General features: G+C 43.9%; 1 protein-coding gene and 1 long non-coding RNA gene across 4 annotated transcripts in view; both read left to right on the top strand.

The window, feature by feature from the left end:
• Positions 1-2,251, top strand: part of LOC147995546 (uncharacterized) — a 33,629-nt gene extending 31,378 nt beyond the window's left edge. Inside the window, exons 3-4 of the long non-coding RNA XR_015684441.1 lie at positions 707-745; positions 1,954-2,251. This is a non-coding gene — a long non-coding RNA (uncharacterized LOC147995546). The remainder of the gene's footprint in view (positions 1-706; positions 746-1,953) is intronic.
• An 8,365-nt stretch (positions 2,252-10,616) lies between these two features.
• Cerkl (CERK like autophagy regulator) overlaps positions 10,617-15,597 on the top strand; it is a 102,073-nt gene continuing 97,092 nt past the window's right edge. For all 3 annotated transcript variants that reach the window (XR_015684440.1, XM_087655141.1, XM_087655140.1), the window contains exon 1: positions 10,617-10,920. Coding sequence is in view for 2 of the 3 variants with exons in the window: in XM_087655141.1 (XP_087511267.1) it covers positions 10,719-10,920 (202 nt within the window). In the remaining variant the exon portion in view is untranslated. The remainder of the gene's footprint in view (positions 10,921-15,597) is intronic.

The raw sequence follows: 15,597 nt of genomic DNA, 5'->3' as shown, positions 1-15,597 counted from the left end.
TGAGGAGAGGCTAATTCTTCCTTTCTTAGCAGCCGCCTCTAGTTCATTGTCTAGGGGTGGGACTCTGAGAGGTCCCACCATTTGTATGCATTTATTTGCCACTCAAAAAACAGAAGTTCTACAGTGAGTGTTGAATTAGAAAACCAATTGGCTTCACATTCTACTTCGTGACTCATTTTTAAAAGCTCAAGATGAACTCCTGAGTGACGGGAAGCCACATGGGGAGAGACAGAGGTCACTAAGTGATGCAAAGCCACATGGGGAGAAACAGAGGTCAGTCTTCACAAAATTCAGCAACCCCTCTGCAAATGCCAGGCCTGTGAGTTCATCATGGATGTGCAGCCAACCAAATACTAGAGTGTTCAATTAACAATCCATGGAGCAGAGCCACCACCTAGCTGGGCCCAGCCAACTCCCAGAATCAGGAGAAATAACAAATTGTCATTGCTTTAAGTTAAAATGCCTGGAGACTGTTATACACTGGTAGAAAATCTATATGACCTAGAAGGGACTACCCAGATGTTGGTTGCCTCACCAGCTGTCACCTATCTCTGTGCTGTTGGGTTTTTATCAATGTGACAAACCCGGATGTATCTTGGAAGATGGACTCTCTATTAAGGAATTACTTCCATTAGTTTGGCCTGTGGGCATGTCTATGTGGCATTTTTTAATTGTTGATTGATGCGGTTATCCCCCTTCTTGGCAGGTGGTCCTGGGAGGTAAAGGAAACGAGCTGATCCAGTTGGTAAGTATCCACTCTCCACGTTCTCTGCTTTGGTTCCTGCTTCCAGGTTTTTGCTCTGAGTTCCTGTCTTGGCTTTCCCCAATGACCAACTGGGATCAGGAAACGTAAGACAAATATGTCCTGTCCCCCCTCAAGCTGCTCTTGGTCATGGTCTTTATGAGAAACCAACCTAAGATAACCTGACCTTCTTTCTGTAGGTTGGCAGGTCTCTGAAAGCTGAAATGCTGGAGACATGTCCCCCCACCTCCCAGAGCCCAGCTCTACTGCCGGATGCTAATTTGTGGTACTTGAGAGAAAATGTGATGAGTGAGATTTTGAAAGATATGTTCTTCTCAGAGAGAACGGGAGATGAAGAAAGAGAACCTGCTTTTCTCTCTTCATTCTTCTTGGACACTCTTGTGGAGAACATTTGACTCCAGCACACCAGGAACTATCTTGGAGCCACCCGCAGGGTCCTCCAAAGGACCAGCAAAGCCATTTCTTTCTCAGTGACATCACATAGGATCAGGAAACACAGCAACACTCTGACTCTGGACCATTTGAGAAATATTCACTTTTATGTGAGAAATACAATCTCATAAGCTATGCACTTCTAGTTGTATAAGTTGTTGACAGAAGACAGAGATCCAAACTGGTCAGACACAATGAAATAAGATTGAAAGCCACCTAGTTCAGTGCAAATTCTGCTGCCTATGGTGAATAGCTGGGAAGGGACACTGATTTTTCTCTGTTTCATTTAGTGAAGCAAACGAGGGTAGGTTTGTGATGGGTGGGATTGTGGGACCCCTGCCTGCTTTAATCGCATGCCTGTTGTGCCTAATTTAAGATTCCACAGTGCAGTATCTCTACTGGTCGCTGTCAGATGCTTCAAACTCTCTGCTCAGAGGACATGTATTTGGAGATTTTACTTATAGTCTATACATTTCAGCACTAACCTTAACAGGATTTTTAAAACACTTGGGAAAAGAGAAAGAGGATCCATCCTCCTTCTCTCTGTTGCTCTGCGTTACTGCCCACTGAGAGGCTGGCTATCACGGTGTGTGAGATGTGACCTAGAATGTAGCTGAGCAATTCATTTTCAAAAGTTCCAATCTGAGGAATGGGGATGGGGGGTTGGGAATCTGGCATATTCAGAAAATGGGATATTCTGACTTGATGGGCTTCTAGCATAGTTTTCTTTTTCTTTTTTTCCTCTGTGATTGTTGTAGGGACAGATGGCCCTCTACCTTGTAGGCAGCAGGAGCCACAGTAGCAGGAACATTTTGACAACATCTCCACTCAGCGTGAGAAGGAAGCCTTCTCTGTGAGGCCTTGACAATGGGCCCATAGAGCATCAGGAATAAGGGAGAGGTGGACACGACCTAAGGTGACCTCACTTCCAATGCATGTTGGTGTGCAGAAATAAATGCTGACTTCTGCCATACATATTTCTGTTTCTCTTATCCACGAGGCACTGTATATTGAATAAGATCAGAAATTAAAGTGGAATCTCAATTTTAAACTAAATATACTCATCAACACAATATTGATCATTTGTTACTGCAAAATATTACTATTACTACATTGTGTAGATTGTGTGTGTGTGTGTGTGTGTGTGTGTGTGTGTGTGTGTGTGTGTGTAGAACAGAGGACAACTTTAGAGGTCAGTTCATACTTTCCACCCTGTTGAGGCATTGCACACTTTATTCTGCGGCTGCACTGCGGATCAAGCCTAGCTGTCCCAAAAGTTCCAGGCAATTCTCCTGCTTCAGCCTCAGATCACACCCAAGGATGCTAGGATTACAGACTCATGTTACATGTGCTCTGGGAGATCTGAACTCAGGTCATCAGGGTTTTGTATGCAGCAAATACTTGTACCCAAGGAGTCATTTCCTCCAAAAGCATTATTTTAAGCACAAGAGATTGATTTCTAAGTAAGAAAAATAGAGCTAAGGTAGAAATCTAACAGAAGAGTATAGGACAAAAGTTAAAATTTGGCCTACGGCCAATGCCCTTAGCTGCCAGTCAGGACGGATTGCTGAAGACACCACACACTTCAGACACAAGATTGAAGACATTGAGCTGAAATTGACCCGGAAGCCTCTTGTTTGAGTACTAGCTCTAATAGGTCAGAAGGGTTATGCAAGCTGCCAGGAGAGAGAAGTGATTGGTAGTCCTACCTGGCTGTAAAGCCAATGAAAGAACACCTAGACTAGCCAGGCATCTCTAACAGAACAATAGTGCTACTTTTATCTTGGGGATTGACCAACAGATGTCTATTGTACTTTAGTCTGCTTAGGAGGAGGGAATTCATGCTTGTTGTTGTAAACTCAGCTAATTATCTGTGTCACAGAGTCCAGAAGAGAACATACTACTGCCGGGTTCCCAAGCCAGTGCAGTGTCTGCTTCCTAAAACTCGTATCCTTATACCCACAGATAAGCGTAGCTCTCACTCCTCGTCTGAGAAGTTTCTTTTTGCAACCAATAGAAACTATTGGCTGATAAACCACCAGCCGAAATGCAGAAAATAAGCTGGTTGGGGTGGGTGCCCAACTGTTACATCTGTAGTTCAACCCCTATAACTAATGCTTAGGAAAAGAAAAGGAGGTAGAAATATTATCAGAACCAGAGAAACAAGATACCTGCTGCTAGCTAGTGTGTCCCGTGTCATGGGACGCTGCACCCATGAAATCTCAGCAATCCGGTCATCTAAATGTCCACACGATGACAACACGGCTTGAAATGCCAAGCTGGACAGGGAAAATTTACAGGGTTCCATCCCTTAATGTAACGTCACAGGTGGTCAGTGCAGGTGACAGGGGGAGACTTAGTTTCCTCCGGGGAGGAACTCCCACAATCCCAAGTGAAAAGCATATACACATGATTGAAATTCACATGTAGCAATAAGAATTGCAGAAGAGCTCATAAATGTGTGAGGGAGTTCGGTCCCCAGCTCCGAAAAACAGAACCAAAAAAAAAAAAAATGTGTGAGGGAACTGTAAGGGGTGGGGAGAGTAATACAGATGCACTGCTCATACACGAAGTCCCCAGAAAACTTATCTCGCAGACATCAATTTCAATTTTGCAAAGCAGAAAGCAAAATGGAGACATCACCGCTGAGTAAGACTTTAACATTTAATTAACCAGACAGATCTGTCCTTTCAAAAAAAAATGACACGAAATCACCTCCCATTCCAGGCAAAGATGCACCAGCCCAGGGTGGTTTGCATGTATTGTTTGGTGTCTGCTGAGCCACAGAAGAACTTTAAAACAAGCAACATCGGGGTTGGGGATTTAGCTCAGTGGTAGAGCGCTTGCCTAGTAAGCGCATGGCCCTGGGTTTGGTTCTTGGCTCTGAAAAAAAGAAAAAAAACAAAACAAAACAAAAAAAAAAAAACAAGCAACATCATATAGAGGATGAATACGAATGTGCTTTCTAAGGACATCTATGCTAGAAGAAGAAAAGGAGAGGAGGGGGAGGAGGGGGAGGAGAAAAGCAGAGGAAGAAGAAAAAGCAACTATCTATCCAGATGCATAATTTCACATTGTAGCAAAGCAACAGTGAGTGCCAGGCAACTCGAAATAAAAGATACCTATGTGCTGATAGCCATTGTCTATTGTCCCAATGACTATTGCAAACATTGAATGCCTATTTCAAGGCTTTCCCCCTTTAAGAAGATTCTTCTCACGCTGTTTTCCATTGTCATCATTGTTTCTACAATTTTCTACGCTCTGCATTTATTCTTCACATTACTTCCGATGCCACAGGTATGCATCATATGAGGATTCTTAGAGCTTTCTTGTTTCTTTTACACACATATGTTTGCAAATTTTACTATGCAAAAATATGTTATCACAACTTATTTGAGTTAGTAAATAATTACTTTGCTTCTACCTACAAATATTGAAACCTTGTTGATAAATGCTGGGTTCTCTGTTTTGCAATCTACACATGTGAAAAACTTGAGGTTTCAGGCATTGGGGTAGCTGTGCATATGATAATGACTTACTGTGTATTGTTATTATTATTATTATTATTATTATTATTATTATTATTATTATTATTTGAGAAAGGGGCCAGGGGCAGTGCACATCACTATTGACCTGTTTGTTTCAACCAGTCTCCATCTGCTGAAGTTCCCTTTTCCTCTAATAATACTTCTAGTCAGCAACTACTTTGGAACAGAACTGTAACACTTACAATAGTAATGCACATTTGTATATTTTACTTTTTGACCTTCTGCCCCATAAATACAGTTTGCCAGATCACAATAATTATACCCATTAAACTAACTGTGTTTAGTGTAACAGATTATTTATGCTTGCAATATATATAGATGTCATTATTATTTATTTTATTATGTGCCTATGAAATTCTGTCATGGTTTTGTTTATAAAATAAAACCCCCTTTAGCACACAGTTTTATATGTTCATATGTTTTATATATCATGTTTAACATGGCAAACACTTACAAAACTCTTTGGGAATTACACTTCTAGGGTTTTGCTATTTTCTTTTAGACTTTAAGGATTTTGTTCACCGGGATGATAACGTTTGGTATTTTCTCTTCTGGGATTACAACCCAAGCTGGATTCAGATATATAATATCCTAATGCATTAAAAATCTCATTTCAAAAGCCTTGAAGCATTCTGAACATGACTTTCTTGCTATGGTTGTACATTGGATATTCATTTCCAGAACATTGAACAGAAAGAGTGTTAATCCAACAGTCACATGGTTGTTTATATCCAGAAAGATTTGGCTGTGGAAGTCTTCGAATTCTGACTAGAAGATCATGGAAGGCTCTCTAATGTTAACAAAACATTTTCAGGGACTGGAGCAATGGCTTAGAGTTTAAAAACATGCACTGCTCTTGAAGAGGTCTTGAGTTTGGCTCCCAGCAATCATGCCCAGCAGTTCTCAATCAGCAGTAACTCCTGCTTTCAAGGGCCTAACACTCTGTTCTGATCTCCAATTATAACTGCACCCATACATTTATACACAAAATAAAAATAAAAAATAAACCTTAGGAATAGCATTTTCAGGAGGCTCCTACATGTGTTCTGAAAACAAAGCATTCAGGCTCACAGGGGAGGTGAGGTAACTTCAGGGCCCCTGGCCACCGGAACAGCCTGCCTAGGTCTGGACCACTTCCCAAAGCGTCAGATGGAGACAGAAGACTCCACTGCCAGCAGAGACACCACAATGGGGAAGGTGACAAGGAGCTCTTCTGGTGGGGACCAACTGCAATAGCTCTGAACTCCAGCCTTTGAACATTCAAGCCTATGCTATTCCCTCGACCTCCCAAAATCTGTTTCTTTAAGAGTTTGACAAAGCATAGGGTATTTTTTTTCTATTAAATCGATATTCACATAATTCTTTGGATAATGACTTTTTAAGAGTGTTTATTGAAGAAGGACCTACATAACTCCATGTGATCTCATTCCAGCCCCCCCACTAAGTCTCCACTATCTGTGGCAGGGCATGTGTGTGCATATTTGTGTGAGTGTATGTGTGTGTGTGTGTGTGTGTGTGTGTGTGTGTGTGTCTGTGGGTCTTTGTCTCTGTGTGTCTGTGGGTCTTTGTCTGTCTCTCTGTCTCTGTGTGTGTCTGTGGGTCTGTGTGTATGTCTGTGGGTCTTTGTCTGTCTGTCTGTCTGTGGGTCTGTGTGTGTGTGGTGTGTCTGTGTGTGTGGTGTGTATGTGTGTGTGTGTCTGTGGGTCTGTGTGTGTGTGTCCATGGGTCTGTGCATGTGTGGTGTGTGTGTGTGTGTGTGTGTGTGTGTGTGTGTGTGTGTGGGTGTGTGTGTGTCTGTGGGTCTGTGTGTGTGTGTCCATGGGTCTGTGTATGTGTGTGTGGTGTGTGTGTGTATGTGTGTGTGTGGGTGTGTGTGGGTTCCAACTTGACACAAGTTGGAATCATCTGGAAAGTGGGAACCTCAGTGGGGGACTTGCTCCCATCAGATTGGCCAGTGGACAAGTCTGGGCATTTTCTTGATTGATGTGAAAAGTTCCAGAGCCACATGAGTAGTGCCATCTCTGAGCAGGAGGTCCTGGCTTGTGTAAGGAAAGTAACTGACTGTGAACTTGGGGGCAGGCCACTGAGCAGCATCCCTCCATGACTTCAGTTCTTGCCTTCAGTTTCCTGCCTAGGTTTTCCACCCTGACTTCCCTTCATGATGGATTCTAAACTGTGGTTGGACATAAGCCCTTTCTTCCTCAGGCTGGTTTGGACATGGTCATGGTTTGAGTGAGATTCTCCTGGTAAGTCTTGGCTGTTTGAATATGTTGCTATGGTTACTGACTATCTGACGAAGAGTAGCATGTGTGATCTTGCAGAAAGTATGTCACTGTGACCTTTAAGATTTCAAACCCTAACTCATTCCAAATGAAGTCTCGCTGCTACTTTCAGATGTGAGCTCTTGGGTGCTTTTCCAGCTGCCTGCAGCCTTCTGCCATGATGGAGTCTAACTTGCTGGACCCATGAGCCTCAAATAAACCCTTCTAGAACCTGCCCTGGCCTCGGTGTTTTATCATAGCAATAGACAAGTAACTGATACAGCCACGGTGTTTATTACAATAGAAAGCAAACTGGTACATCGATCATGTTTTTCATGCTTCTCTCCTTGATGCCCCTCAATCAAGCCAAGCACCTTGTCTTCCAGGGGCTCTTCTGTGCTCACTACTCTGCAAGGAGCATTTTTTTCTAAGTGAATTGTTGCACAGACCTTCCCATTCTACTCTGTAAAGCTTTGAACTAGCCAGTGACATTGCTGGCTTCTTCATGAATGCAAGTGAAGACCACTAACATATTTTAAAAGTAAAGGTTTTGTCATTGCTAAACTCTTAAAATTTGGCCTTCTGTCCCTTTTAAGCACCACCCCTGTCATAGAAATCATGGGTTTTCAGAGTTAGACTTTTAGGATTTTACCATCTGGGATTCTAATCTTCAGGATTATGATTTGGGGGATTATAGATTTTATCATTTTTTATCATTAGGGGTTTCAACATTTGAATTATAGAATTTGTGATACTTTAGACTCATTGTTACAAATGTTGAGGGAGTTCCCTAACCAGTTTGGTTATTTATTGAGCATTTACTAGATACTAGGAGCTATGCTGAATGCAGGGGTCTCAATGGTTAACACGTTAATTTTTCAGCCATCAAAGAGTTCATTTTCTACAGCAAAAAGGTGATGTCTCTGGAGTACTTCTTATACTGTGCTCCTGACACTAACTGCATTCAGTGAGTGACTAAGACATACACGAGGAAGTAAATATGCAAGCATATATAGCAGTAACTTCTTTAAAGAAAAATAAAGAGAGTATTAACAACAGCCTACAGCTAGCTAGTTGCATCTCGGTCCCCAGAACCTGTGAGCACATGATTTCATTTAGCAAAATTGACTTTGTTAGCCAAATTGAGCTAAGGATTATTGAGACAGTCCTCATGAAGTCACACATTTCTTGTAAGAGGGAGAGAGAAGGGTCAAAGTCAGACAAAGGAAGGATACTCGTGAGTAGAGGCAAAGAGCATAGGAAACCACAGGCTTGGAAGATGAAAGAAAGGGCAGAACCCAGAAACAGAGAAGCTTGAGAAGCTGAAAGGTCAAGGGAGGAGTTTTCCCCAAGAAAAACCAGGAGCTGTGCTGACACCGTCACTTTCATTTTAATTTAGACAGAGTCTTACGTAGCTCATGCTGGTCTTGAACTCATTTTGTGGCCGAGGAAGACCCTTGACCCTCCCTCCTTTGCTTCTCTGCCTGAGTGCTGGGATTATAGGTTTGTCCCATCACATCCACTTATGTGTTTCTTGTCTTGGTGTATGGTGGTGTACAGATGAGGGCAGGGTGACAGGACTGAGTTATGAAGGTGGAACACGCGGGATTTGTAGTGAGTTGGACAGGAGGCATGAGACCAAGGACAAAAAGGTGGCATGTGAGCTTCTGATGACATTGATTAAAAATTTTCCAGAAGAATAAATTTGTGGTGGAAAATCCTGAGTTAGACATCTGTCTGAGGTTAGTGGTCAGGTAGATGGAGGTGAGACGTAGCCAATTGGAATATACTATTGGAAGCGCTCTCTCTCTCTCTCTCTCTCTCTCTCTCTCTCTCTCTCTCTCTCTCTCTCTTGTGTGTGTGTGTGTGTGTGTGTGTGTGTGTTCGATCCTTAGAACCCTTTAGAACACGTGGGCTTTATTCTTTTCATCTTCATGACAAGACGAAGCCAATGTTTGCACCTCCTGGCTTTACTGAAGCTTGACAAATGGCAACCTGCCCCTTTGTAAAGGTCCTAAGAAGTAGCCATTGCCTTGGACTGTTTGCCTTGGCTCTCAGGGAGTTTTTAAAATGCTAAGGAGCTTGAGTCTGCCTGACAGCTGTGAATCCGAGATGTTAACTCTAGAAGTGAACTCTTCCGGGAACCGCACAGCCCTTACCTACCAGTGACTGCCTGCAAGAGGCTTAGAGGTAGATGGGTTTCTGCTCCAAGAAACACAGCAACCTGGCTGCAATCAGACCAACCAGAGGCATTTCCCTGATTGCTGGGGAAGGCTGAGTATTTGCTTTCAGTGCATTGAATAGGAGAAGTCCCTGATTCCCTGACCCACTGGAGATTTATGTTTGAAATGAATTGTCTACAACAGTGTGAGTGTTGAACCCAGAGAAATCCTCTTGCACCTAGCCCTCCTGACGTAGGGCTGTGGCCACACAGAGCATGGATTGGCTGCTTTATGGGATGGATGGAGTCCTTAGGCAATAGTACAGGAGAGCTCAGTTTTAAATCATCCTTCCATGCTTGACTCCCCTCCTCCCACCTCAGAGCATTATAAGGACTTCATAAAACCCCCTTCAGTGCCTAGTCTGCAGCCACACTAGGCTCTTGTTTTCTGATTTCAAGTCTTAGCCTTGGCTAAATCCTGGGCTTTCAGAGGGAAATGTTTCTGGAATCTGGACCTCATCCCTGGAGATTGCAAACTAATCATTTTGAAATGTGGCCAGGACAACTGGATTAAACAGCAACAACCCTCCCAGGTCACTCACTCTATTGTACAATCACAGTGGAGAGCTGTCTCTCCTTCCAGCAGGAAGTTAAAGCTGAACTCTGGAGGCCTCCTGCTAAACAGTTGTGTTTGGTGGGTAAGCCCTGCTCTTTGCAGTTTCTAGGCGGCGGCAGCAGATCCAGCAGAGCTAAGGCTGAGGAGGATGCATCCAGGGAAAGGTAGGTCTCTGTATAGATATTCTACACTATGGATATGCTGGACAGTAATATCAACTTTGTAAAGTGCACGTTTGTGTATGCAAATCAGGGGTTTACACATGCTCGTGGGCAATCACACAGTCATAGAGATAATGCAACTCCTTGGGGAATCTCAGAGGAGACCTCTGAGAAGGTAGATAGAGCTTTGCACACTGAAACTCCTTTATGACTCCTGGCCAGCCACTTCTGCAGTCACCCAGTAAGTAGAGTCTTACTGTTTCTCTTTGTTGTTGTTATTGTTGTTGTTGTTTTTGTTTTTAAATTTCTATTTCTGGACAGCGTCTTACATGTAGTCCTGACTGGAGTAGGACTCACTGTTTAGCTCTGGCTGGCCTGCAACTCAAGTTCACCTGCCTCTGCCTCATGAGTGCTGGAACTAAAGGCGTGTGCCACCACTCAGAATTCTGGGTACACTTTAGATCTATCTGACAAGAACCTGCACTTTATTTAACACGTGACTAGGTGATGCATAATCCAATTTTGGGGATGCCTGGCAGACTAGGGAGCTCAGCCAGGGAGCTCATACTAGCAGCATGGTCCAGAGAGGACACTAGCCCTCGGGAAAAGAGAAAAGCACCCGCGGCTCCGCCCTCTCGCCCCGCCTCCCTTCAGGCTAGCGTCGTTGCCCTGGCAGCGTGGGACAAGGCCCAGGCGGTGGCTGTAGCCACTCTTTCTTCCCCCTCCAAAGGTTTCTGGTGGGTTCCTAATTCGGCCCAGCCCAGCGACGCCTCACCATGCTCCGCAGGAGACTCGGGAGCCGGGTGGGCGCTCTGGAGGAGGGGGCGCCCGTCGGGTGTCCGGAGCTCCCAAAGGCAGCTGCTGAACCCGAGCGGGTTCTGCTTCGAGGCATCTTCGAGATCGGGAGGGAAAGCTGCGATGTGGCGCTGGGCGAGCGGGCCCTGCGGTGGCAACGCATCCGGCCCGAGCTCCCAGCTGGTGAGTGGTGGCCCCGGCCCCCACCTTCCCACGCCCCTCACACCCTGCAGCCGCCACGCCCTCCTGTCACTGACACCCCTCTGACCCTCCACCCCCAGCCTCCTGTAGAGGTTGTGATTGCAAACCAGGAAGTTGCAGTCCAGTTTCCATTAGGAACAAGTTTTGAAACCAGATGTTTAATGAATTTCTATACAATATCGCATCACGGATTTGCGCATAACTTAACCTTACAGTCTATTGACTTACAGTTTTGTGTTTTACTTGTTTGTTTTGTTTCAATAAGAAAATGCGATGCCACAAGTCGATTTCGGTTAGACGTGTCTTGGAGAACAGTGGAATGTGGTTCACAGAGTGTTTTTAATTAGCTACGAGTTTGTGAAATTAGAAACAGCTGATTCCTTCGGCCTCCAGAGGAAAAAAACTCCTTGGGCCACAGTTTGTCATAGAATGGAAAAGTCATTGTTTGAAAGTTTCTTGTCCAAAGGTCTAACTAAATGAAACCATCCAGTCAGGGACCAGCATTAGCGAGGAGTGTGAATTTCACCGGAGCCACAGGTGCAGCGCTGTTCACTTAAGCAAAGCTCCTTTGGGCTTTAAGTAAAATGTTTTCATGTCTCTTAAAAACCCAAGGTGAAGTATTTTCCCGATTCTTTAATATTACAAGCGAGGTGCCAGGATGTGGGATCTTTCTCTTCGACTGTAAATCAGCCTGAGTTGGGGAATATACATGTTTGTAACTAGAATCTGGATTAGCCCAAGGAACCAATTTAAGCTACAAGCTGACAGCATTTAGAGATTGCAGTGAGACCCCCATGTAGGTCAATGCTGCAGCACAAAGACAAATAGTGACTAGAGGAGAGAAATCCCGCTTTACAGTGAGTGGTGATGGAGGAAAAATCGGTTTAATTAGCACTCCTGGTAATAGAATTTGAAAAGCTCTTGTGACAGTTTGATTGCTCCGAAGTTTGTAAGTGTTTAATTTTGCCCTAAGACCCTTTGGTTTTCTTTCCCTTCATACAGAACACATTAGTTTTCTTTACAATTAACACCTGGTATTTTAAACCAGAACCTGGCACTTGTATTTGTAGAACAGGCCAAGCAGCACATTAATAAATCCAGTGGGTAAAGAGTAGGCATTAGGTGACCGGACCAGCAAAGGTCTGATGTTGCATTATTGTAGATATGCACAATGAGGAATGAGAAAGGTGAGTTCCAGAGCAGAGGGGAGACACAACCAAACCACCACACTTAGGAGAACATGGCGCTGGGATATGTAGTAGAGGAAGCCATGACTGTTATTACTTGGCAGGGGCCTAGCTTCCCAGGGTGGTGCTGGGCATCCCAGGGTGGGGCTGAGGTCACGAGGTCTCTGGACACTATTCCGTGGCGTATATGAGCTGTTATCAGAGCATTGCATTTTAAAACTTGAAGTATCTTAGCAGTTTCATTGAGAAACAAAAATACTCCACGATCTCCCCTAACGTGTCCATCTCGAGCACAATGAGGGAAGACATTGATGTGTTTTATGGAGGCCATCACTGCTAGAACTGGGATTAACTGGTGGTCTTGTTGGCAGGGCAAGTGACTCTGACCGTAGTGACTGCAGTTCCCTTACTGGGTTCAAGGTTGACTGTCATCCTTCTCTATATAGATGAGGCTTATGAGGGAAACTACAGGCCGAGGTGGGAAGCTTAAATACACCAGCAATAAGTTTTAGCCTTTTTTCTTTAAATGAAAGGATGTTCACTTTAGTGTATTAGGTCTTGTTAGGAAAGATATTAATCCTGCGAGTAGTTACTTCATTGTAAGCTTAGGTATTTAGGGCACAAGGACTACACAGACTAGTCTGACACCTAAAGACAGAACTCCAAAGACTGACACTGCCACCAGTCAGGCATTCATCACATGTGAAGTAACCAGTATGTTGTGCGGTGATCTAAAGATCCACTGGAATTTCAGTGTGCTCAAAAGAGCATGCTCTGTTCATGATAGGAGGATCAGTTAGCTATTAAGTCCCAAAAATTTAGGGGCAAGGAGGAGAAAATTGAGCATAACGGTATTTTATTATGGGTTTGCAGTGTTGTTAGAAACAAAGATGTTATCTGTGTACCTAGGGTAGAGTTTATGGCCATTGCCTGGGAAGTGTGAGGTCCTAAATTCAGTTTCCATAACCCTCCGAAGGCCCAATCCTCCCTCGTGTCTTTAGCCTTAGTGTCTCTTGGTATTTCTTGGCTTGTGGTTACATAACTCTGTATCTTCACATGGATCCATATTGTCTCCATGAGTTCCCTCCCCTTCTTATAGGGTCAGTGGCCACTGTAGTCAAGAACCACCCTAATTCTGTAGTAATCGCCCTGCTAGATTACAAAGGCAGACAATTTTCCAATATGGTTCTTTTCAAGGTTCCAATAGGATGTGAGTTGGGGGAGACAGTTCATCTCACCAAATTTATGATGGGAGTTGGGAATACAGTTTGGGTTGAAGGCTTCAATAAAGAATAGAAAATGAAAGGCTGTTGCCTGGGGTTGTAACTGATGAGCATCAGTCAGGATTATACCAGAATATTCCAAAAGTACCAGAGACCTGATGATGAGAAATGCAGGGTTAATTCAGTCGAAAATATAAAGTTCTGCCATGTTTTTCTTCTTTAATTTTAAATCTCTCCACAGATCTTTATTCTAAGCCCTCTCACTAATGATGGCCTGTCGAATCCTTATTGAAACCACCCACCTTCCATGCCTCTGCCGTGTTAATGACTTTAGCTTTCATTCTGCTTCAGAATGCCCAGCTATGGCTGCCACACGGGTGTTTGCCATCTCTTAAGTCTATGTCCAGCTCAGGAAGGATGCTGTCTCCTCCCCTGTAGATATTAGTCTTCTTGCTCTCAAGCTCTTTTACTTAAGCATGGTGAAGTGCCCAGGGCTTGCCCTTCCTGACAGTCCATGGTCTGGATCTCCGACTGTTCCCTCCCTCGTTTCCATGCCTCGTTCTCAAATTATCTGATGTGCTTTCAGATAAATGGTGCCTCACGTTTCCTCCCATGACTCATCTCTGAATTCTTTCTTAATTCTGGGAGGCCCACTATCTTCCTCTCTGCTGAAGGTGCCCAGGAAAAGGTTTGAAGCAGTATTCAGTTAAATAGGAAATGCCAGTCTTTCCCTTCATGGAGTTCTCCTTCCTGTGACATGATTCAATTCCATTGGCTTGATCCCACTAGCACCTAGATTTTCAGTCTCTCATGGGGCTTCATTCTACGTGTCTGTACTTTTTGGTGTTCCCAAGGAGTCTCATCTGTTGTGGCTGCATATGCTTTCCAGAGTGTAGGCAACTGCCAAGTATTTCCACACAGCATTACTACTTGCCTGAAAGTCACTTTGTAGCTACATTGATATTTGATCAATAAACAGCTAATGATTTGGTGCTCATATATTGGGGTCAGAACTATGCATAGTTTCAGATACATGGTGATGGATAAGAGGGGTCACTGCATTTCCAAAGATCAGGTAAAATGTGAGTCCAGAAAGAACCATTGGTATTAGTAATAGATGGTAATTAGTAATAAATGGTGGTACTATGCTTAGGCTTCAAGGGGCATATTGAGGGAGTAGACCTGAATTTAGAGATGAAGATATTAGGCTAGATCTTTGACCTTTGCCTTAGCCTGACTCATTTCTTCCACCAACCCTTTGAGAAAGGAAGTTAGAATTCACTTACCTCAGCTCCCTCTCTTGTATTTGAGGCCAACAATCTGTAGGCAGGGGAAAGAGAGCAGTGCTGTCATGCATAGGTAGTGGCTTCAGTGCACAAAGGAAGTAAAGAATGACGGAGTCCAGATCTGGATGAAGGAAGGAAGACAGCCAGAACATCTGTTTGGTTTACTTTCAGCTCCAGCATGGACCAGCCACAAGGAGAACATTTACTGAACGAGCATGTTTGTGACAGATTGCTGGCCTCACAAGCATCAGTTTTACCTAGTGCCTCGTCTCATGATGAGCTCTGCTAAGCATGGACTCATCCTCTGTAGGAGGGTCCTCACCTCCTTTCTCCACTTTAAGAACTGGAATTCTTTATAAAAATGTTCTTAGGGGATTTCCAATATAACATACATTAAAATGAACGTTTTTTAGTCAGAGTGAGTGAGTCTGTTTCCTTGGCTCCTACTTTGCCTAATGGGACCATATTTGTTTCTTTGAAAACCCACTGAGTCGTAGGGAATGGGCTGAGAGACACATTAGCTACCATGGCATGAGGTCTCCATGATCTACATCTGCCTGGCTCTTTGTCCTTATTTCCTCAAATTTCACCACCTTGTGCTAGACAGGATGACAGAGATAGAAGCCCACGGATGGGGCTTGCTATGTGACTCCTGCCACCCAGAATTGCCTTCCTCTTCTGTTTTTATCAATGCTTCCCAGTTGGCACTCATTAAAATTAATGGAGACTCATTTTAGATTTGTTCCCCTCGTTCTCTTTCTGCATTTGGGGCTCACATACAGAGACATGAATCAGTTTTCCTTTCTCATTAGAGGACAAGCTCCTTGTACATCTTTAATTTTATATTGTTTCTGAGTTTCTCATATAAGAGCTAGCGTTGCCTCATTTCTTTGTTGTGAGGGTCTAGCAGGGAGTTCCTGTTTTGCTCAGCTTCAGGGCCATAAAGACAAGAAGTCTGGCACT

Source organism: Rattus norvegicus, chromosome 3 (genome assembly GCF_021556685.1).
Source record: "Rattus norvegicus strain SHRSP/BbbUtx chromosome 3, alternate assembly SHRSP_T2T, whole genome shotgun sequence".
NCBI lineage: Eukaryota > Metazoa > Chordata > Mammalia > Rodentia > Muridae > Rattus > Rattus norvegicus.
The sequence above is the reverse complement of the archived record's forward strand: the minus strand, read 5'-3'. Positions and strand labels throughout refer to the sequence as shown.